Raw genomic sequence first — 22,253 nt, 5'->3', positions numbered from 1 at the left:
GCGAGCAACTAGCTTCATGTTCCGCCTCATTCTGATGCATCCACTCTTTTTGCTAAAAACGGCGTGACCATATTTGAAGACCAGGGGAGCTAAATGGGTCAAAAGATGATCGGAGTGGGCCTTGAAAGGTGCATTTGGCTTTTCTGCGTTCTTCTAGAGGATTCCAGATTAACCGGAAACTTCTCTGCTTCCAGCTCTGCCCTTCAGCAGCCCACGTCTTATCGCCCCCGACTGCTGCTGGCAGGGGCCCCCGGCTCCGGACAGAGCTCCCATTTGGCCCCTGCCTTGCTGCACCACCTGGACAAGCTGCCAGTGCACCGCCTGGACTTGCCCACTCTGTACTCCATCAGCGCCAAGACGCCGGAGGAGTCCTGCGCTCAGGTGAGAAGCTGACTGGGGGGAATTTTCCGACGCTTTCCCGTTTGTGGTTAACTCGGAAGGAAAAATCCTCTGGTCAACTGGATTGTTGTGGGTTTTTTTAAGGTTTTCCGCGAGGCCCGCCGGAGCACGCCCAGTGTGGTGTACATGCCTCATATCTCCGAGTGGTGGGACACAGTTGGCGACACCGTGAGGAGCACCTTCATCACGCTGCTGCAGGATGTGCCCTCTTTCAGCCCAGTTCTGTTCCTTGCTACTGCGGAGACGCCTTACTCGAAGCTCTCTGATGAGGTATGTAGCCATCCGTCAGGCCGTGGACCGGTACCGATCCGTGGAACAGTTCCCACTAAGCCACAGAGGAAAAAACAAAAACACCACCTACATTTGTTTTCTTTATAGTCAGATTCCAAAGGAAGTTTTATTTTGAAAAACTGCTGGAATCTCTCCACCACAGCCGACTCATTCTGGTCGCGTTTCAAGTTGCCTGTCCAGTTCGCCGACCGTTAAATTGAACCCCCAAAGCGAGAAAAGTTAACAGAAAACATATTTGGGAAGTTTCTTTTGAAAGAAACAAGCCAGAGAGGAAACGGAAAAAGAGCCTTCGCCTTCAAAATAAAAGAAAAGCTTCATTTAAAAAAAAAAAACATATATATATATAGATATAGATATATATATATATATATATAGATATAGATATAGATATAGATATAGATATAGATATATAGATATATAGGATGGTATACCCAAAAAATGTGTTGTTCCCACAGACCATAATAATAGTAATGCAGAACATTCAGCAGCCGGCTGTCTGATGTTACGAGGAAGTTGTTCAGACAGTGGATTTGTTTTAACGATTATGTTTAGAAATGACCAGTTTTAGTGACATCACCGATTTCCTGGTGTTCAAATATACATGTATGTATTTGTCATCCAGATGATAATTTGGTGCAATCATCTCCCTTTTCCTCTCAATAGTTTGGGCCCCCGGAGGCCCTGAACACCGGAAAAAACAAACAAGATCTGTTGCGCTGTCCAATTGGACATTAAGGCGATTCCAGCTTTTTCTGGAGGATGATGTGAAAACTGTATCGGGTTAAAAATGAGTCTATGATTATTGAGGGGCTCTTTTTGATGGAGGTATTTAAATGTGGGGGCTCTGCTTTTGGAAAGTCTCCAAACTTCCGCTCCAGACTGTGATGGGGGCTGAGTGCATTTCTAGCGGTTCAGCGTGTGATGGTGCCCGCATTGCTGGTTGTGGAGGGGGGGATCTCTCGAGGCCCGGGTGTCCTGCGGGCAGTGTGGTCTCCCCGTCGGTGCTCTGGCTCTGAGAAGCCCCACGACAGCTGCTGCCTCAGCTCCAAACCTCAGCGGGGAAGAGGCAGCATCTCCACTCACACCGACACCGCCGGCTCGGGTCCAGCTTCAGAGCTTCTCCTTTAGCGGCGGCTGCCTTCTGCTATAGATCGACTCTTTTCCGTTTTAGACTAACGAAAAGCAAAATAGCTGTAGTTGAAGTGTCATAAGCTGTCGACACTGTGCCAAGGACACACAACATGTAATTTATTATAAATATGTGACTGTTTATGTGTCCAATATTTATATTTTAGACAAAACCACTGTGCTTTGGATGTAAATATTTAACTATTTCTGTATTTTCTCCTTTTGTTTACACTAGAAATGTTTTTTTATGGTCGTTTCTATTGGTTACAAAGGCGTGCACTTTGGTAATTTTGGTTGTTGCAGGCGAGCAGAGCGTGTTCTGCCCGTCTAACCTGTCATTTTCAGCACATTTCCTCCGTTTTTTTTCCCTTTTGGAGGACTGTAGAAACATCTTCTAGTGTGGAAAATGCTGAACCTGCCGTGTCCTGAATGGGCTTTAGCTGCTTCTTGCCTTTTCCTTGTCTTCATACATTTTCTTTCATGTTTTCTGTGAGGCGAACAAGCACAGAAGTAGAGGAGAAGCAGCTTAGTTATTCTTGGTAAAGGCTGAAAGTTTAAGTATTCTACTTAGCGTGGTCGGAAACCAAAGTCTTTAGGAGACAATTTTCCTAATTGAGTGGAACATCCCAAACACTTCTAATCCAAATTAATCCAATTTCCACAAAAAAATGTCCATTTAATTCGGCTCGTCTTTACCAAACCAAAACCTCTTTAATTTCAGCGGAAGCAAGTTAATGAATTTAGGAAGTTTACAGCAGTTTGTGGGGAAGGAAGCAGCTTTTTGGAAGTTAAACTCTGAGAGTTGAGTGTAACGTCCATAAAATGAAGTCCTTTATTTAGAGAATGGATGCTGATAGAGTCTGCAAAGGTCTATGGTCTTGATCCTGTCACATCCAACTGTCAGATGGTGCTTTGATTCAGGTTGTGACATGAACGTCTAACAGCTTCATGGTTTTTTTGTTTCCAGGCGTCATTCTGTGCTTTGCCTCCCAGATGTTTGCCTTCATGGAGTCTTTAAAGTGTGGTTTGCTTTGAACCACATGTAGTTTCAGCTTTTTCCAGCTGTTTCCACTTTTGTTTTCGGAGAGAAACATTCATCTTCTCCGCTGTGTTTCCTGTCAGCAGCTTCCTCGTATTTTTCTGTCTTTCTGCCTTAACTTTGAAAAGCAATCAATCAGTCAGGATGTGTTCTGCATGATGTGATGCTGAACCAGAACTGAAAAAGGAGAAGTCATCCGAACGCATGTTGTTGTTTTTCTCCTTTAAAACTCAGGTGAGAAGCATGTTTCAGAAGGTTTACGGTGAGGTCGTCGTACTGTGCCCTCTGGGAGAAGAGGAGAGGAGGAACTTCTTCTCTGACCTCCTGCTGGTTCAAGCTGCCCGACCGCCTCCACGCCTCAGGAGTACAGGTGCTTGCTCTGCTTTCTTTCTCCCGCAGGATGAGGCTGTGAGGATTGTGACTGCTGTCAGTCCCAGAATGCTTTGCTGCTTGAGTAGACTCTAGATCAGGGGTCTCAAACTCGCGGCCCCCAAGATGATATTTTGCGGCCCCCGCCTTAATATGAAAGTTTAATGTTGATGTGTCCCGCCAGTTTGTATGAGTGACACTTTTTCAGTGTTGTGTGTTGCGCTGACGAACCAACCAATCACAGTGGGGTATATGACTCTTGGGGGCGTGACGTTGACCGGGCTAGAAAGCAGGGGAACATTTAGGGAAACCTGATAGCCCCCTCCCCCGAGCACATTAAAGAGTTTCTTACTTTCCTTTCTTTCATTTTCTAAATACATGCAGTCAGTGGTGAACTTGTTTCTGGGTCGCTCTGACCCGGAAGAAGGTTAAGGTTATGATATTTTGTTTGAATTAGGAACAGAAAAAAACGTTCTGGGCGGACTGGACCACAAGCTCTTCGCTCCATTCTGATGGATCCACCTGCAGACAAATAGATCCATCCTTTTTCCTCGTCGGAAAAGCGGGACGGGGTTGTTCCACGCCAAAAGTCCCGCCCACAACTCAGACGTGAATTTCTAACGAACTGCTGCGGCTGAATCTACGTCCTAGAAATGGATTTTTATAAAAACCTTCTAGCTAAAAATGGCATAAGCATAATTACTCTGACAATAGATCAGAAGATGATGGGAGTGGGTTTTTACTCCATTTTCACTGCAGTGCTCTTTTGCTTTTCCCAGCAGAAAGGTGCAGCGAGGTTCTTCAGGCGGCCGAGGCTCCAGGCCAGAGAGTCCTATCAGCAGAAGAACAGCGCCGCCTGGCTGAGCAGGAGGAGAACACGTTACGGGAGCTGAGACTCTTCCTCAGGGACGTTACCAAGCGCCTGGCCACTGACAAGCGTTTCAGCATCTTCAGCAAGCCGGTTGACATAGAAGAGGTAAAGAGTTCATAGTTTTTATGCTACGTTTTATGCGATTTGCACGTCAAACTCTGCTGCCTCTGTTTAGACGCGGCAGCTCCACTTTTGTCCAGAAAACCTGAGTTACTAGATCGGGTCTATTTCTTGTAAAAAGCTCTACAAGAGGACCTCTAATCACGTCTGTATGTCTGGGTTCAGGAGATCATTCAGAAACTCTCCCACTACGGTGAGCTTCACCATCTGCTGCAGGAGCTGCAGCTAACTGACGACGCTTTTAGCTGTACTCCCGTCTCTCTGTGACCCAATTTGATGACACATAAAAACAATTTCATAAAGTTCCGAAGCAGAACGATCAGATTCTCCTCCTCCATGTTGGTTTAGGACTCCATCATCGTGTCCTTAACGCGTCACGGGCCAATGATGAGTTCCTGATTGGTTGACACGAATTCTTCACCGAAGTTCAGATGTTTGAACTCTGATTACATGGCGATGCGCTGCAATGCAACGCTCAAAACACGCCGTTTTGACTGAAACTGGACGCCCTCGCCGCACGAATCCCATTCGCAATGATCGTTAATTAAATAACGTTTTCCAGGTTTCCGATTATCTGGAAGTGATTCGACAGCCAATGGACCTATCTACCATCATGACTAAGATCGACACCCACCGGTATTTAACAGTCAAGGACTTCCTCGTCGACGTCGACCTCATTTGCAGCAACGCTTTAGAGTACAATCCCGACAAGGATCCTGGAGGTGAGATTCCTATTTTCTGATGTGCTCCTCTCTGCACTCAAGATCACTCAGGGGTTTTTCTCTGTGAGATCCACAAACGTTGCATTTTTATGGAAATGGTTTCATGTGATCCTTTCGTAGGAAACACTTTTGCTGCGTACTGCAGGTTCTTGATAATCTGTTGACCATCCAGATTAAAACCAGAATATGTTTTTTCTAGCCAAAAAAAAAGCAAAACCACATGAAGTGGAACCATTAAACTCCTGCTGACGGCTCCTGTCTGTGTCAAAAAGCAGCCCTCCCGTCTTAAAATAGCATTCCCTCTAGAAGGTTGCATATTCATGAAAGTTTAATTGCACATCTTGAATGCTAAACAGATTTTTTTTCCCATTTCCTTTGGAGCACTTTCTATTTGGATAAAGTTGGCTCCTTAATGAGAAGTGAAACAAACATGCACTAGCTTACAAATGCATTCGGTATATGTCAGCGCTGTAAATACTGGACTTGTTTGCATGACGGGAACCATTCTGGCACGTGGAGGACAGGAATTTGTAGGTTGAAAACCAGAAAATTGATGTAAAACGATGATTTTAATTCCAGTTTTTGGCCTTCAGACCTGTAAAGACCCGCTCCCGTCATCTTTTGATGTCTTCCCAGTGGTCTTTCCATTATGATTATGCCGCTTTTAGACGAAATCTAAAAACCTGTGGCGGTTTGTGTTGAGCTCATTCAATGAACTTGTGAGAACATTTCTTCCGCCCAGAGTGAAAAAGTCGTATCTCGGCCTCAGCAGGCGTGGCGCCGGATCATTTGTTGGAATGCAGAGTCTACAAACGATACACGAAAGGGTAAAAAGGCAATTAGGAGGATTAAAAAAAAATGAAGGCTAACGAAGCTTCTTCACGGCTCGGCTCGGCGCTGAGGCCGGTCGCAGACGCTCCACAATTATAATGCTGGACCCAAATGTGAGAAGAAGAAGAAAAAAGAAAACCTCATTATCCCTCAACGGTCCATTTCTCATTGTACATGCTCAGTCAATTAAAAGTTCAGTTTCTTTTTTACTTCCTAACTATAACTTCAGGCGGGAAAAACGCCGTGTCTCCAGTCAAAGCTGTGTGTCTCAATGTCACAATTACTACTTATCTGGAGGAGGAACCCAGCAGTGACAGGCTTTTACTTTGAAGGGCACAAACAGAAGGGATGTTTATTGGTTGTTGGTGAGCGTGGGGAAGAAAGATCTGCTCTGACCTCTAACCCCTCTTCGGCTGACAAACGTCTCCACACACTCCGAAACACTTGGGCATTTGGAAAAGGGCGCGCACGCGTTCGAACCACGGAAATTAAGCAGCGGCCGGCCAATTAGAGCGCTGAAGATGACAGATTGTGACCCCTCGGCCCCCGCTATGCCGGCACTGGAGTGAAGAAATAAAAAGTGTTTACAGCTTCTGCAGAGCCTCAGGAAGGAAATGTTGTTTTAGGCGTTGGTACATGTATGAAGGAAGCTGCATTAAAGGTATTAAAGATGCAAAGCGGTCAAGAAATGATGCATGTTGATTTCTATGGCTGCAGCCTTTTCTCTCATGGCTGTGTGGTTCTGTCCTGCAGCGAATCTATCTATGGGGTCCAGTCAGGGTCAGCTTACAGTGAGTAAAAACGTGGCTTTAAATAAGAAAAATAAACATTGTGAACTGGAAAAGCCCATTGGCTACCATTGACTGTATCTGTGAACTGGAGCGAGTGAGTGACGTCACCCATAGATAATGGTTTATTTATTGAAATTGTTGTGTGCTTATTAGACAAATTTATTATCGCAAATCCAATTTGCGCAACTTCACAGTCAACGGTAACGCAGCTACTGCCATGTTGGAGCCAGACGTCGCCAGTAAGCGGCGATTGGTCATTCTGAGTTTCTATAGCAACCACTCTCACCAATCAGAAGTGAGCTTGTTGGACGTCCACAGCCCCGACCACTTGAAATTGGGCGAAATCCGTCCAATATTCAAAATGTTGGGGGACCAGCAGGCTCCACCTACTTTCATTGAGGCATGTGATTGGTCAGTTTATAACATGAATACCTGGAACTACAGAGAAAACATATAAAAAGAGACGATTATCAAGAACAAGGTAAAAAGGAACGGTTCTTCTGACTAATAGAACGACTGAGTACCAGCTGTTTGTTTCCCTATGGAAGTCTATGGGATTTTGACTTCTTGGACTTGGAACGCCAGTGGGGAGGAGTCACTCTGTCCAGTTCTCACACACAGTTAATGTTGGCTATTAATGGTGTCATTCCTCCTCTGATGTACTAAACTTTGGGCGAGCGTTTAAATTTTCATTTTTTTTTTTTATATCAAGTTCAAGTTTATGTTCAATACTTTTCCAGCTGTTTCCAGTTTTTTTGTGTGTTTGAATTTACTTTAAGCGGATCCAGATTTGACCCCACATGTGTCTGACCGTTCTGAAGCTGTGAGAAAACCCCGCCGCCTCCTTCCTAACACGATGCTTCTCCTACAGGCATAACATGACCAGAACACGCGTTGATCCGCGCAGCATTAACGCTACGTTTCTCCGTCGCTTCCTTCCTCAGACAAGGTGATCCGGCACAGAGCTTGCAGTCTGAAGGACACGGCCCACGCCATATTTGCCGCTGAGCTGGACCCGGAGTTTGACCGCATGTGTGAGGAGATAAAGGAGGCGCGCAAAAAGAGGGGTAAGGGCTCCACTTTTGAGATGTACAGCGTGTCTCTTCACCAGCAGACTGCTGAGAAATAGTTTCTGGATGTTTCAGTGTGCTGGGAAAATGAATCCTAGTTTATGCTGACTGCGGTTTCCAGCCCACCTTCTCTGACCGTTTGATTTTAGTCTTTTGTTTCACACAATACAAAACCTGATACCCCCCCCCAAAAAAACAAAAACCAGTGGTTTAGTCCACAGGTCTTGAAAGCATTAAGTCTGTGTAGAGTTTGTGAGGGGGATGCCTGCGGCGCGGTCCTGTAAGACACAATGTAGGGTTCATAAAGACACAAGAACACAACCCTGTAGTATTCACATTTATTTTCAATTTAAATGTTTTTGTTTGACTATTTTATGTCATTTGAAAGAGCTGCGTGGATGCATGTAAACCTCTGCAGTTTTCTTTTGCAGTGAAATAGGCAAAATATGAAGGCAGGGCGTCTTTCTGATGAAAAATGCTGTGACTTAAACCTCAAGTTTTGACTATGAATTTATTTTTTGAGCTCCTTTTGCTTTAGTCTCGTTATGAAGCGTATAATTCCATAAATATATCTGTATTTTTGGCACATGTTGCATCAGTAGAGGTGGAAATCTCACAACGCCATTCGTTCTGCGAATCAGGAGGCGACGATTCCATAAATCAGTCTTAACAGGATGCTCTCCAACTCAAGTCTAATAAAATAAATAGTACCTACTGAACATCATCTTTTAATACAGTGTGGAATTGTGCAATGTGATGAGGGATGTTTCCTAAATACTTCATTTTGGAGCGACACAGCTGTTGCTGCAGGGTCGGCCATGTTTTTGAACAAATGTGATTAAAAAAAAATCATTTCATTGATGCATTTCTGAGTATTTTTCCTTTTGAATGGCTGTCAGTCCAACTGTTGCAAAGACGTTCAGTCAGAATGAATGAGCTTTTGGGATGTCACACCGGAGCAGTAGTGCATGGGCGTCTGCCCCGTCCAGTGGCTCAAGCTCAGGTGGGGCAGAAGAGAAGATGGCACATTGCTGCGTTGCCCGGACATATTTTAACTGCGTCCAAGGCTGGATTTTGTTTCTAGACGCTCGTATTTAAAATAAAACTTAACACAAATGAAGAGGCTGACTCCTCATCCCGCAGTGGGGTTCTGTCTGGCCGCCAGTTCGCCTCCCGGGAGCCTCATCCGCCCCGCGTCAGACTGTCCAGGTGTACCCGCCTTCTGACAACAGTAGTCAGGACGGGAATCAATGGGCCATCTGGTTCAGAGGGGTACCCACACTCCGTCGCTCAAATCACGCCGCTGGACCTCAGATCACCTCTGTAACATTGACTTAACATTGAAAGCGTCTGTCTTTGCGTTCGGTGATAACGCAGCTTGACCGTAACCCGTAATCCTAAACTTAACCCTTCGTCTGGGTCCGTGCGGGCAAAAAAAAGGTTCCGCACTTGCCGCACATATTTGGAAAGAGACGTGCTTTCTTTCTGGCATTTCAATGCATTTGCTCTTTAAGGTAATTCAGCAATCCACGTGTGCTAGCATCACGGCAGATCTGGTTTTCTGCTGCAATGTAGCCTAAATTCTACTGTAATTCAAAGCTTTTTTCATGTTCTTATCAAAGTTTATCTTCATGTGTGGTTCTATCAAACACATTTGTTTTGTCGTTCCACACATTCTTCAAAAAGTCTTTATTTGGAACCAAAAATACGTCACTTTTCACTGTTTCTCTATCGTTAAAGAGAAACTTTTGAGAGTAGAGACTGTCAGTCGGTGTCAATGCACCCCCTGCCCCCCACTTTGCATCAAACTCTACTCATGTAAGACGCAGCCACCGTTTGTTTCTCACTTTGCACACACAGTGTTTTACGTGCACACAATGCAGAACCAGTGTTGCCTTGCATTGATGGCAGTTCTCCTCTGCAGACTTCCAGGCGCCCGTTGAGCCGGCAGCTTCTGCAGGCGCACCGCCGGCTCGAAAGAACCACGACACCGGAGAGGAGCGGACCAGGAGCAGCACTCAGGGGGAAGTGACACAGAAATCCTGCACCACAAGTAAGGATTCCTCAAAGTTTCTGCACCCTTCAAGGTGATGTTTACGCACCTGCCGGCTCCCTCACAAACGCTCTAGAGAACAGCGAGCAGCCGTGTTAATGAAGCCTTCTGCTTCAACCATTCAGAACGTGAGCGCGCAACACAGCAATTACACGCCGCCTGAGGTAAACAACATGCGTCTTGGGGTGAAGGGATGGGCAAAGGACAGGCAGGGGGCAAACTAATGAGATTACCAGCTGAACAAATGAGAAGTAAGAAGGACTTTGTTCTTTTGATGTGGGCACAGGAGATTAAGATCTGTGTCTTGAGAAAGAGAATTTAGCATGAACCAGTTTGTTAAATGACATTAAAAACATGTTGCTTTTATTTTGAAAAGTATTTATAAATAATGGACTAGACGGTAAAGGTACACGATTAACAAATGTAATTAAACGATGGAGTTGGAGATTGTGTTTATGTAGTTTTACAGACGACCACTAGATGGTGCTATTCTCCCATTAGAATATCTTGAGTGAAGCCCGTTTTTTGGTGTATGGACCTTTTTTTTTCTTTTCTTTTTTCCAAACCAGGTTACACTATTTTGAAAGAGCAATTCTGTTCATGCAAAGCTGGACCTTTGCTTGTAAATTGATTTCTGACTTTTCTCCTTTCGTTCCCCTCAAGGCTGCTTATTATCATCATTTAGTGGTTTTGATGTAACGTTTTAGCAATGCGTCATTAAATCAGAATGAAGTTGATGGGATAACTTATTTTGACAGAATTTTGTCCTTTTGTTTTTCTTAAATTAACATAAAGTCATTTTGACTTCTTTGGAGTTCATAAGTCAGTTCTATTATGCAGCTTTGGTCAATACTTAGGGGTGTATTCAGACTGGACACTTTTGGTTAGGCTAAAGTGAACCAGACGATAACACGGAACCAATATTCAGTCTGAATACACCCAAACGGACCAATCTGACCCATCTTTGGAGGTTCCTTCTCCAATTTGCTCTGAGACTCCTCCGTCTGAGTACAATCCGTCGTCAGAGCGGATCAGCTGGACCAAAACGGCCACCGTAGCCGACGTAAACACAGTCAGAATGTGGCAGCAGGTGAGCCGTGGACAAATGAAGCAACGATTGTCGTGTTATCACCACAAGGAGAAGGAAAAGAGTCCAGCTACTTACTCGTTACTTTTATTTAAACACTGCTGAAAACGCATTTCATTCGCTTTTCTGTGTCTCGTTACGCGCCGTGCGCTGCTGTGACATCACCCTTCAAGCTACCTTGTAGCTTCCTTAACAGAATTCTCTCAAAACGGCGCCATAACACCACAACCATGAGACACAGCCACTCACTGAAATGTGGTCGGATGAATGCAGACTCGTCAAGACGACTTCTCTCGCTGTTTTCCAGACAATCGATGTGCCATAAACACTTATCCCTTCATACTCGACGTCTCCGCATCACTGCTGTTGCTGGCATCCTCTGAGTTAACACGGTAACCGCCTTGCAGCACGCCTCGCCGTGCCCAAGTAACAAGTAAAAGGTTTTGTTCCCGACGTTCAAAACTGGTAATGGAAATGCGACGTTTGGATAAGTTAACTGTCCTGATGAGGGTTACAGAGCGCAGCAATCCGTCTTTCCCTTTTTGTTTTGAGCCGCCCTCAGAGTTCCTGGCCAGCGACTGAGGAGATTTTTAGTCATGTGGTTTAGTTTACAAGCTTTGGTGCGGAACAGAACAGTCCGCTTGATGCCGGTGTGAATACAGACTAAACGCAGGGTTCGGGACTTGATACGGAACAAAGGAGTTTTCGAGTCTGAATACACCCTGATAGACTTTTACTTTGAAAAAGCAGCTTTTTGTCAGGGTTATGACCATTAGGGGTTTTGATGCTGTCATTTATGAATTAGTTTAACTTCTTTCTCGTGTCCAGCGAGAAAGGTGGCCGATTGATCATAAGTCTGAACGCAAAAGGTGTTTTTATGTGCTGGTTTTGAAGAAGTAAATAGAGAATGGTGGCCTTCGCAGTCGGGTCACTCCGAGCCCCCCCCCCCCCCCCCCTTTTTTTTTCTTTTCTGGAAGGTCGGCACACCTGAAGGTCACGGTTTCCCTCCGCTTTTCCTGCAGGTGGGAGCCGGTTCTGAGCCGTTTAGTTACCTGCAGCTTTACTGAGCTTTCAGCTGACCTACCCTTTGCCCCCCCCCCCCCCCCCCCCCCCCCCTTCTCCTCAGCTCTGGGCAGGCAGAGTTGAAAAGTGCCTGTGATATGCACTTCTACGGCTTTCGAAGCGTCGAGGTGTTTTCCGAATCAGGTGTTAAAAGCCCGGGATGAGCCCAGCCGTGGCGATGCAGATGGCTGGGCCAGATGCTGCTGCCAGGTCACTCAGGGTGGGGAGGGTGGCAGAGCTTACAGCTGTTAATGCTCAGAAAAACAGGAAGGGCGGGCTTCCATTAGCGTGGTGGAGAGCACTGTCACAGTCTTTATTTATTTTTTAGTTTTTTTTTTTTTGCAATCCTTCCCCATCTCTGCCACTCCCTCCCTGGAGAACCAGAAAAGCCCATTACAATGAGCCTCAGGCCCAGGTTCACTTGTAGTGCACAGCCACGAGGATCTGGTTCAGGCAGAGTGCCTTCTTTTCATTCATAATTAAGCCATCTCAGGTGTCGTTTATGATGCTCGGCAGGCCCTTCAAATGCTTTTGTTTTCTGGTTCTCGCTTTTATTTCCGTTGGGTGCGAAAAGAAATTTAGTTTGATTTAGGTCAGCGCTGTTTCTACGGTGTCAAAGTAAAAGTCTGTCGTCGTCTGCTGAGCTTTGAGAGCAGGAGATGTTACCGGCCTGAACGACGCGTCCTCAGAATTTGCTGGGTAGCTCGCCTGAGGCAAAGACCACCGAGCCGCTGCGCTCCTCCTCCCCCCACTGTCGTGTTCGCCACATCACGCTTCACTCCTTCACGCCCATTTCCCACGTCAAGACTTCACTGTAATACCTAAAGTCTACAAAAACCTATGTTTTATTTTTTAAGCTGAAGTCATTTCTACTAGGGAAGCTCTGATCTGGTTTTGTTCGATTTTTTTTCGAATCCGCCCAATCAGAGTCCCACATAACGCATAAAAAAATCACCTAAACAGAGATCTTCTGTGAAATAGCTTGAACAGTTGAGTAAAAATAATAAAAATAGGCGATAATTAGCCATGTGAGATAGTTTGGTGACAGTAGCTTTAGGATCTTAAGAACGTTTTTGATCATAGGTGATTCATATCTCCATTAAAAAGACTTGGGGGCAAAATCTGTTGTGGCATGAATATGCTGCATTTTCACGACTAGCTCATATCGATGTAAGGATTTATCGTTTTATTTATTTTTGTAAATGCCTTCGTAGGCCATTTTCTGCAATGAGACAAGCCATTATTACTTCTTTAAAGCGTTTATTAAAAAGGTTATTGATCCCAGAGATCCAGAGACTTCTAGTAAAGGTTTTAACTGGAATAAAAGGTTTACAATGTGCAGCGCTTATCATACTAAGAATAAAATAAAAACCAAGCCCTTGATGATTATGGCGTTTTATTTTATCCCTTCCTGACCGCCAGGGGCGGTACTTCAGAGCTTGAAGCTCCGCCTCTGGTTGATTCATAGAAGCAGAGTGGGTAGCGTAACTTTCGTTCTTTGCGTTTTTATTGTATTGTTGTGACATTTTTCTTATCCTGGTGGGCATATATAAAAGAAAGTTGAGCTCAAATCTGAATATCTATTTCTATATTCAAACTGTTGAGAATTGGAAGCAGACCGAAAAATGTGTCTGAGTTGTGACGTAGAAAATACGCTGGGTGGGACCACGAAGGGCTGTTAGCTAGCGGGAGAGGCTCTTAGCAACAGGAAGGGGGGCGGGGATGCTCCACTCACAACTCAGAGGTGAGTATGTAAGGAATTTCTGCTGCTGCAGAAACTTATTTTTCTGATTTCAAGGATTGGTCCGGTGGATCCTCCTATGCTGTCCATATCCCACGATGCATTGCGGCCTAACCCGGAGATTTTCTGACAATGGCGGACTGTGAAGCGAGACCCGTAGTTGGAAATAATTACACCTTTTTATAATTGCACCTCCAAGATTCAAAGTTGGATCAAATAAGGCAGGAAAATTTTGAGCCCCATGACTGGTTCACTACTCCTCTCTGTTCGGGACTCACGGTTGCTAGGCGACAGGACATTCACCGATGTAACGGTGAACGTCCGACCTACCCACTCGACGAAGGACCCGGCCAACGTTTACCGGCAAGGCCGCGGCCATTGAAGGACACAGCCCTCGAATTTGGACACAACTTTTGTCCTGGAATTTTTGGGTTTTGGCTAAAAACGGCATAGTCATTATTAAATCAGCACAATTGTTTACACTAGATCAAAAGATGATCGGAGTGGGACTTTAAGCCAACATTCAATCATCAGAAGCTTACAAATAGCTTTTTTTCCCTTTAATACTTATATTATTTAGATTAAATGTGAGTTTTTGTTCTTCCTGACCTGCAGGAGTCCTGCCTTTTCTATACATTCTGTGTCTCTGGCTGCTATGTAAGCGTGTCATCACGCTTAAATCCACCCAAAGTATTTCTTTCAATGGTTTTCAATATAAAAAAACATACTGAAATATGTTGTTAAAGGCATCAAGCACAAACAGGAAGTGATGAATCATCTCTTTTTGAGGATTCAGTTCTGCCTCTAAGGGGGCAGAATGAGAAAACACTGGTAGCTGGCAGAGGAAAATTGAGCTCCAAATTCCCTCCATCAAAAAGACTAAATAGTACGGGACTATCCAGTTCCCAGAAATGTTAATGCAATTTGGATAATTGACTGTATATGAGACCTGGACAGAGTGACTCCATACAGGAAGGACCCGCTGGCTCCAGGAAGCCAAAATCCTCCTATAGAGAAATAAAACGCTAAAACTCAGTTATTCTATTCTTTCCACCCAAATCTTTGCTGTTGCAAGTTTAAGTTATAAATCAGATGCCTCAATAAAAGTAGGTGGAGCCTGCTGGCCCACCACATCTAATGTTCAAAGTCCTCGACAGAGTTCCTAAACGCCGCTTTTAAGTGGCTTCGACTCCCAACAAGCTCGCTCCTGATAGGGCAGAGTGGTTGCCATGAAACCGTTGACTCAGACCGACTCGACACAATCACTGCATTTTACGAGGACTAATTTTGAAAACACTGTGTTCCGATGATGAAGGTATCGACGCATTCTAAAAATGTCAGATTTATTTCGCGATTCTTTGCATATTAACAGACGGGTGTGCACACTCTAGCGGAGAACGAGCTTCTCCAGATGCCGGATCGACGGGGTATTTTGTGTCTTTTCCGACAAGCAGTTCTTTGTTTTGTTTTTGTTAGAATGAGAATAAATCCCCCAAAATTCCTCTGCTTTTTCCCCACAGCAAACAAACAGTGACACCTCTGCTGATGGGCCTCTTAATCAAATGCATCACTTTTGTTTTGACGGTTTGTTTTGTCTTCAAATATATCTCCATTATTCAGGGACCCGTGTGCAAATAACTGACAGCTTAGATTTTCTTGAAGTCATTGCTTCTTTCCAATTAGTTTGCATTTCAAATCTTTTTTCAGCACCACAGAATAACTCATTTACTCTGGACTACAAACAGACCACAACAAAAAAAAACTTTTCTGGCCTCCTGGGGTTTTATTCTCATTGTTTTTTTGCCATAATGCAGTCGATTAGTCAGCTTCAGCAAACATCATACGCCAGCGAACGCCAAGCAGCCTAATGGGCTGCTTTCTCTCTTTTCCTCATTCTGATAAGTTGTAATTGACTGGAACAATTGCCCAAACATGATGCATTAGTGCTTGATTAGCTCAAATGACTTATGGATTTGTTTTGCGGGCCCCAAACTATCTATCGGACGGACTAAAACTACTTGATACGGAGCGATGCGGTATCTGTTTTCTCATTAAGTCACCAGCCTGGTGTGTTATGGTCTGCATGTAAATTACTTTCAAGCTCACAACTTGACATTTGGAATTTATTGCCTTCTAACAGATTTTGAAAACCTTCCTCGCGTGAAACAAAGAATTTTCCGGAATCCGGCAAAGGCGAGATGATGTGGTTGCACCAATGCATGCTTACATCCCATAATACTCTTAATGGGATGAGTCAGATTCACTTTAACTAGAGGTTTCTAGAAATACACATAAGAAAAGTGTTTCTTTGACTGTTAATTTCCTTCAAAGTTGAATAAAACTCTTTTTTTTTTTTGCCTTAAATTTCTAAAATGACCAGACTTTTGCTTTAAGGAAATACTTTCCTTTGGATTAAAATGTAAAATGAGGAAATGTACAACTTTAATTTAGCGGCCAAACGGGATCAGTGTTGTACTGTTAATTTTGACAGCAGAACAAAACGGGAAGAAAATGCAATTTCCTCCAAATGACATCAAAAGTGGGTTAATTATGGAGCATAATGCATGAGAATTAGTGGCAACAAATACAGAAATGCGTCTGCACGCCAGCTACAAAGTTTTTAGATTGTAATGTAAATTTCTGAGACTAATCAGCCGCTTTACTGTTTGACCATCTGTATGTGTTAGACTTTTTTTGGAATATAAGTGAGCATAGAGACATGAGTTCTGCTTTAGGTGATGCTGCTTTAATGAAGGGAACAAACATTTCTGCCTAATACCAATTTCTTTTAAACTAAAGGGGCCATAATTGTTTTATTTTGATTAGAAATCCTAAAGTCTGTGTTATTTCTTAACGAAAATGCTAACATTTAGCTTTTTGGGGGGAATTGAACTCTGGTTTTAAAAACCTGTGATTTTAAAAAACAAAACAAAAAAAACCCCAGAATGATGAAATCAGCCTTTTTTTTTAAATAAGTTAAATGCAATTACAAAGAGCAGCCGGGATACTAAAGAATTGTATTTAAGATTGTTTAGTTTTTTTCACAGAAGGCATTTTCCCACACTGTAAATACGAGCCAGTAACTTTCCAGAAGTCTGATTATTGTTTGTTATTCTGCACTTCCCGTTATATTGTTTTTATTTTTCCCAGCAAATATGACTTTAAGAAAAGATCCAGTTTGTAGATTTCAGTTTGTAGTAAAACCTGAATAAAAGATGATGTCATAAAACAGATGATGTCATAACCCTTAGAAATTGGGGTCAAGTTAACAGCAGATCGAAATCATTTATTTCCGAATTGAAATATTTGTATTTTAATTATTTTTTAGTAAGGGTGCTCCGATTGATCGGTCGCCGATCATAATCGGCCGATTATAGCTTTGGGATGTTTGATCGGCCGTCTCTATAAAGGCCGATCCAGAAAAGCCGATCAGATGACGCAAAACTCGCGAGACGATTTTTTAACGCGCTGCTAAAAATGGCTTCACCGGTCTGGCAATTCTACGTGGTGTGCGAAAAAGATAATACATTAGCAATCTGCAACGTGTGTACCAAGCAAATCCCACGAGGCGGAAAGCACGCAAAACATTTTAACACCACCAACCTCATCAGACATTTGAAGGTTAGTCACGTAAAGGAATATGAGCAGTTTTCAAAGTTAGCTAGCGCAAAGAGAGAGCGAGACAGTTCAGCAACTCAAGCGCCACTCACTCAGCTGTCAGTAACAGAGACATTTCAAAGAAAGCAACCCTACAGCAGGGACAGTAAGAAGCATAAAGAGATATCAGACAAAATAATGGAATTCATTTGCCTAGATCACCAGCCTCTGTCTGTTGTGGAATACGAAGGGTTCCAGCGACTCATGTCCTATTTAGATTCACGTTACACTCTGCCAGGGCGTAAATATTTCAATAACCAATGTCTGACTGACTTAAAACAATATTTTGGCTATAGCCTTTTTTGTTGCAGTTTTAAAAGTAGCCTAAAGCTAAATTTAAAGACTCAGATGTTATGTCTTATCTTATTTTATTTATATATTCTCCAGGAAAGTTGTATTAGTTAAGTCCTAAGTTGTTCCTAATAACCAAACACATGCTGCTAAGTTTATTTGTTGGAAATGTTGCTTCCAAATAAATACACAGTTGTCAATTCATGATGCGTTGTCTTCTCTTAATTGTAATACTTAATGTGCATTGTTGTTAAATATTGTTTAAAAAATTATGCTACATGATAAATAGAAGGCTTCAAATAGACCCTGTAATCGGTGATCGGTATCGGTATCGGGTGATACAGCTTCCAGCAATCGGGGATCGGTGATCGGCCCCAAAAATCCTGATCGGAGCACCCCTATTTTTTAGTATATATAGTATATTGAGTAACTTCTTGCATTTTTACATGTTTTTATGTCAGTTGTATTAATATCACAAGCTTGAATCATGTTAGGAATTGCATCTCGTAAACTCTGTGATTCTGATTCAGTAAAGGACCAGAAATGTAGATTATTGTTTAGGTTTCCCTCTGAGAAGCAGTTGATTGGAGATCCATAGTGTTTTGTTTGTTTGCAGCAGCCAAAACATATTGAAATTTGATTGAAGAAAATCCATTTTATGGATAAAATGTTCTTCTGTAAACGGTGTATATTTATCATACATGGGTTCTTCAATATCATTGCACACTATGACCAACCTTTAACAGCTTATTCTTTTTCAAAATAAAAGGAACATTAGCAATAGAATTTTGTTTAGTTTGTTTGAACTTAAATCATCTTTTGTAGCCTCACATTAGGAATACTTTGTTTAAACTGATATACAGAGCAATTAGTTGCAATTCTGAAATAAAATCACAAACTGAAAGTGGTAGAAATCTCTCTTGCTTACAAGAATGCCTCTGTGCTGCCCAGCTGAGGCCTCCAGCAAACACTGCAGGATGGAAAGATCTAGAGCTGAAAGGTTCTAAAACCATTGGAAGCTTAATTAGCTGATGTCAAGTTACAAATTTCTTTTCAGGGTGATCCCTTATTAAGTAGCATTATTAAAAACTTGAATGATACAATTCAAAAATGCAACTTAGTGGAGGACTCCAAAATTCTCAGATGGTGTGCGTTAGTGCGTATGACTCCGAGTTTACCCTTAACAAGTATGATGGTAGATTTAAATTATGGATTGCAAAAGGATCAACTGATTACAAGTCATTTTTGCACAAGGAAGTGTGATGTTTACAGGTCAGGCACTATTTCAATCCAAAAATTCAAATACCCGCTGTTGACCCGAGGTTTTATTCAAACATGTAAAATGTTAATAAAATCAAAATGCCCCCCACAAATAATTTCAAAATGATACAATCTTATCGTGGCGCATAAAGGGGAGAACACGTCTTATGTAGAGGATAAATGGGAGCGAGAAGGAGGGCTCACTATTGTCATGTATGTCAGGAACAAACAGGATATCAAACATTTGGTGTGAATTCTGTTGGAAGAGCATGATGATGTTTTTTGCTACTCCTTCTCAGACAAAACACCTATAGGAACAGGTAGCACATGTTCGAGGTGCGGTAATAATCAAGCCAATTACTTCCACATTTTGTGGAACCATCAAGAAATTCTGGTCTGAGATTCATGAACCTTGCACAATGTGTGTTCTATTGACTTCCCTTTGTCCTTTGAAAGTCTATTTTTGGGTAAACGTGTCCTATATGGCCTCACAAAACAGAAGACCCATAAGAAATTGCTGTACATTGTACTGGCAGCCAGAAAATGGCTTAAACCTGTACAACCAACGACAGAGGACTGGTAAGACGTTGTACAAAGAATTCATAAAATGGACATAATGTCTCTTTCTCTACAAATACAACTGGATGTTTTAACACTACTTGGTCTACATGGACAGAATATGGAATGCCTGTAAGATCCGACTTTACGCCAAGTTTCACTGGAATTGTGTCATAAATTTGTTTGAAAAAAAACAAACTGCAAGTACAGTTGATGGCGAAGCTTAAAATACAGAAATTTCCATCCACCTTTATAACATCTGCTCATAGTAAAGAAGTGGATCATAGCGGTAAATGAATGAAAATGCAAGTTCTGAGGATGTGGCCTAAAGAGGGTTTATTCACACTGACGCTGATCCTCAGTTTTTCCTCATTTTCCTAGCGCTGTCAGAGTTTCTGACAGTCAGGACTGTCACAATCTGGCAGATGAACATGCTTCGCTAGATCCTCGCCAGGCGCCCGGCTATATTTTCATCTTTCGGCAAGGACGGCGTTCACTGGCATTATTCAAAAGTAGCCGACCGCTGCGGATCGCATTACTGCGCCTCTCCCCAGCACACGCCTCTGCAGGCGTGTGCTGGGGCAGCAGATATTTTCCCCAGAAAGCCTTCATGGCCCCCTGTGACTGTAGGAGCGAACGCAGGCTGACATATTCAACAGTTCCTGGAGCTGCTGGTGCATTAGGGCATGTCTGTCTTCTGTGAAGAGGGCACCGCAGGTACTGTCATCCCACCGGCCATTTCCTCTGCAGCAGAGGTGGAAACACTGAATAATCTTGCAAACGTGTGATTTTACTACTGAAGCATGTTTAGGTTGTATTTGTTTTTTTTTCCTTTTCTGTCTGACACCAGTGAAGACGGTAACGTCACTAACGGTATCCTCTAACGCTTTACGCTACATGAACCGACTGGTTCCCAGCCTCTGTTTTGTTTTCAATGTGCAGAAAAAACAGAGTTTTGTCAGTGAAACGGAAAGACGGGGATATAGAAATCGGAGAAAGTGACTGATCTCCTTAATTTCAGGAGGCACAGATGGGATGTTTTATTGATCTGGACATCTCATCAAGTCTGCAAAGTGTGTCGTGAGGATGACAAACGGCCGCCGTCCTTTCACGACTGAAAGATGTGGACCGGACGTCATGGTGGTGCACCGTGACCGCTCTCCTGAAGTGTTTGATCACGTATAAATGTAGTTTACGCCATCAACAGTATCTGAGGAACTAGACTGAGTGAGGGGGACGTCATCCATAGAAAATGGCTCCAACCAAATAAAGTCAGTTCAGTCGCTTCTTTTTTTAGCGATACAGCCGCTGCCATGTTGGTGCCAGAAGTTAGCAGTGATTGGCCCGAGTTGGTCTGAGTTGTCGTTTCTATGGCAGCCACTCTCCCCAATCAGGAGTGAGTTAGTTGGAAGGCCACACCCCTACCACTTGTAAACGGGCTACACGGAATCTGTCAGAGGCCAGCAGGCTCCCCCGACTTTTATTGAGGCCTCTGATTGGTCAGTTTATAACTTGAAGAACTTAAACTACAGGGGAAGAAAACAGGATCAGCAAGAACATGTTAACAAGGTAGCAGAGCACTGACTAATACAGCGTTTCCTTGCTATGCTGCGGTTTATTTTTTGTATCCTCACACATTTTCAGTCAAGAATGCTTTCAGTTTACTAAATTTGCATTTCTGATCGCGATCAAATCTTTGTTTTCATTCTATAAAATTTTGGAACTTTGAAAATAAAGTCTATAAAGTGGTAGTCAGGGCTTTTACAGCCTTAAAACATCTGTAATCCTACTTTGTGAATTTCACATATCACCGGTTATTTAGGGAACGCGTCCCCCGCGAAAACGAGGCAACACTGTACACAAAATCCATCAAACATTTAGAACTGTGGACGTGGGGGCCAGCTGGATCATCTAATTGGTCTGCTCATAACCTGAATAACTTTCAGAAAAAAATATTGATTATCAAGAACGTCCAGTTCTCACATCCAGTCAACGGTTTATACTTTGGGTAGACATGGTGGGGGATGTACAGGAGAATGAACCAAACCTCCACGTGTGTCCGTCACATTAGATAACTGAGTCAGTGATGTTCCAGCAGGATGAAAGCGAGGAGGAAACGGGAGGTTTATGATCTAAAATGATTAGTTAAAGAGGAGTCAACCTCCTGCACTCCTGCAGACACAGTATCCCTCAGGCCTGCATGGATGTAGACATGAGATTCCACCATTAAAGGGAGAGTCGGGAGCTTTGATACAAATTAAAACAGGATAAATGCAGTTTTACAGCTCAAGAAGCTATTTGAAGTTCAGTGCTAAAAAAAATAAATAAAGGCTCTTCATTTTTCTTTCATCTATGCTGGGGATTTGAATGCAAAGTACTAAATAGGTGTTCCTCATTTCGATCCTGTGAATAATCTGTTTCAAAGTCTCTTTTAGTTTCCTCACATCTGCACGTCCTTTCTGAGAACATTAGTGGTCATTGTGTGTGTAATAGTTTTGTGTTATTTCTCCTTCAGTGGTTTAGAAACGGCTGAAAGCCCCACAGGGGCTGATGGAAGTTCAGGATAACCTTTTTGTTGCTTATGTTTTCTGAAGCAAAGATACATTATTGTTCCTCCTTTGCATTTTCCCTCCCTTAAATACAGACTATTTTGTTTGTAGAAGACCAATAGTTGCATTTCAGCCACAAATTCTGAGATCTCCTGTAAAAGAGGCATGCTAAGACCTGATCTTTAACAGAAGTTAGTTTTTTTTTCACAGTAAAATGCAGTCTGAATTAAAGATTCATTCGGGGTTTAGTGTTAAAGCACTGACGATTGCATCTGTACTCACAGTTTTGTGCGACGGAGATGACAGCAGGGATTTCGTGTTACTGCAAAATTGTCCATAGATGTCACAGGTCTGATTTATTTAT

The 22,253-nt window shown here is 43.0% G+C and overlaps 1 protein-coding gene across 2 annotated transcripts in view; it reads left to right on the top strand.

Annotated features, from left to right (window-relative positions):
- The window catches only part of atad2b (ATPase family, AAA domain containing 2B), a 49,070-nt gene that overhangs the window by 8,075 nt on the left and 18,742 nt on the right, over positions 1-22,253 (top strand). The window contains exons 18-24 of one of the 2 annotated variants that reach the window (XM_023953093.1): positions 195-381; positions 484-669; positions 3,092-3,227; positions 4,009-4,202; positions 4,780-4,939; positions 7,506-7,628; positions 9,556-9,684. In XM_023953093.1, coding sequence (XP_023808861.1) covers positions 195-381; positions 484-669; positions 3,092-3,227; positions 4,009-4,202; positions 4,780-4,939; positions 7,506-7,628; positions 9,556-9,684 — 1,115 coding nt within the window. Of the gene's footprint in view, positions 1-194; positions 382-483; positions 670-3,091; positions 3,228-4,005; positions 4,203-4,779; positions 4,940-7,505; positions 7,629-9,555; positions 9,685-22,253 lie in introns of both variants that reach the window. The other variant, XM_023953092.1, reaches the window with a different exon arrangement.

Source organism: Oryzias latipes, chromosome 24 (genome assembly GCF_002234675.1).
Source record: "Oryzias latipes chromosome 24, ASM223467v1".
NCBI lineage: Eukaryota > Metazoa > Chordata > Actinopteri > Beloniformes > Adrianichthyidae > Oryzias > Oryzias latipes.
Note: the sequence above shows the minus strand (reverse complement) of the source record. Positions and strands in the feature narration are given on the sequence as shown.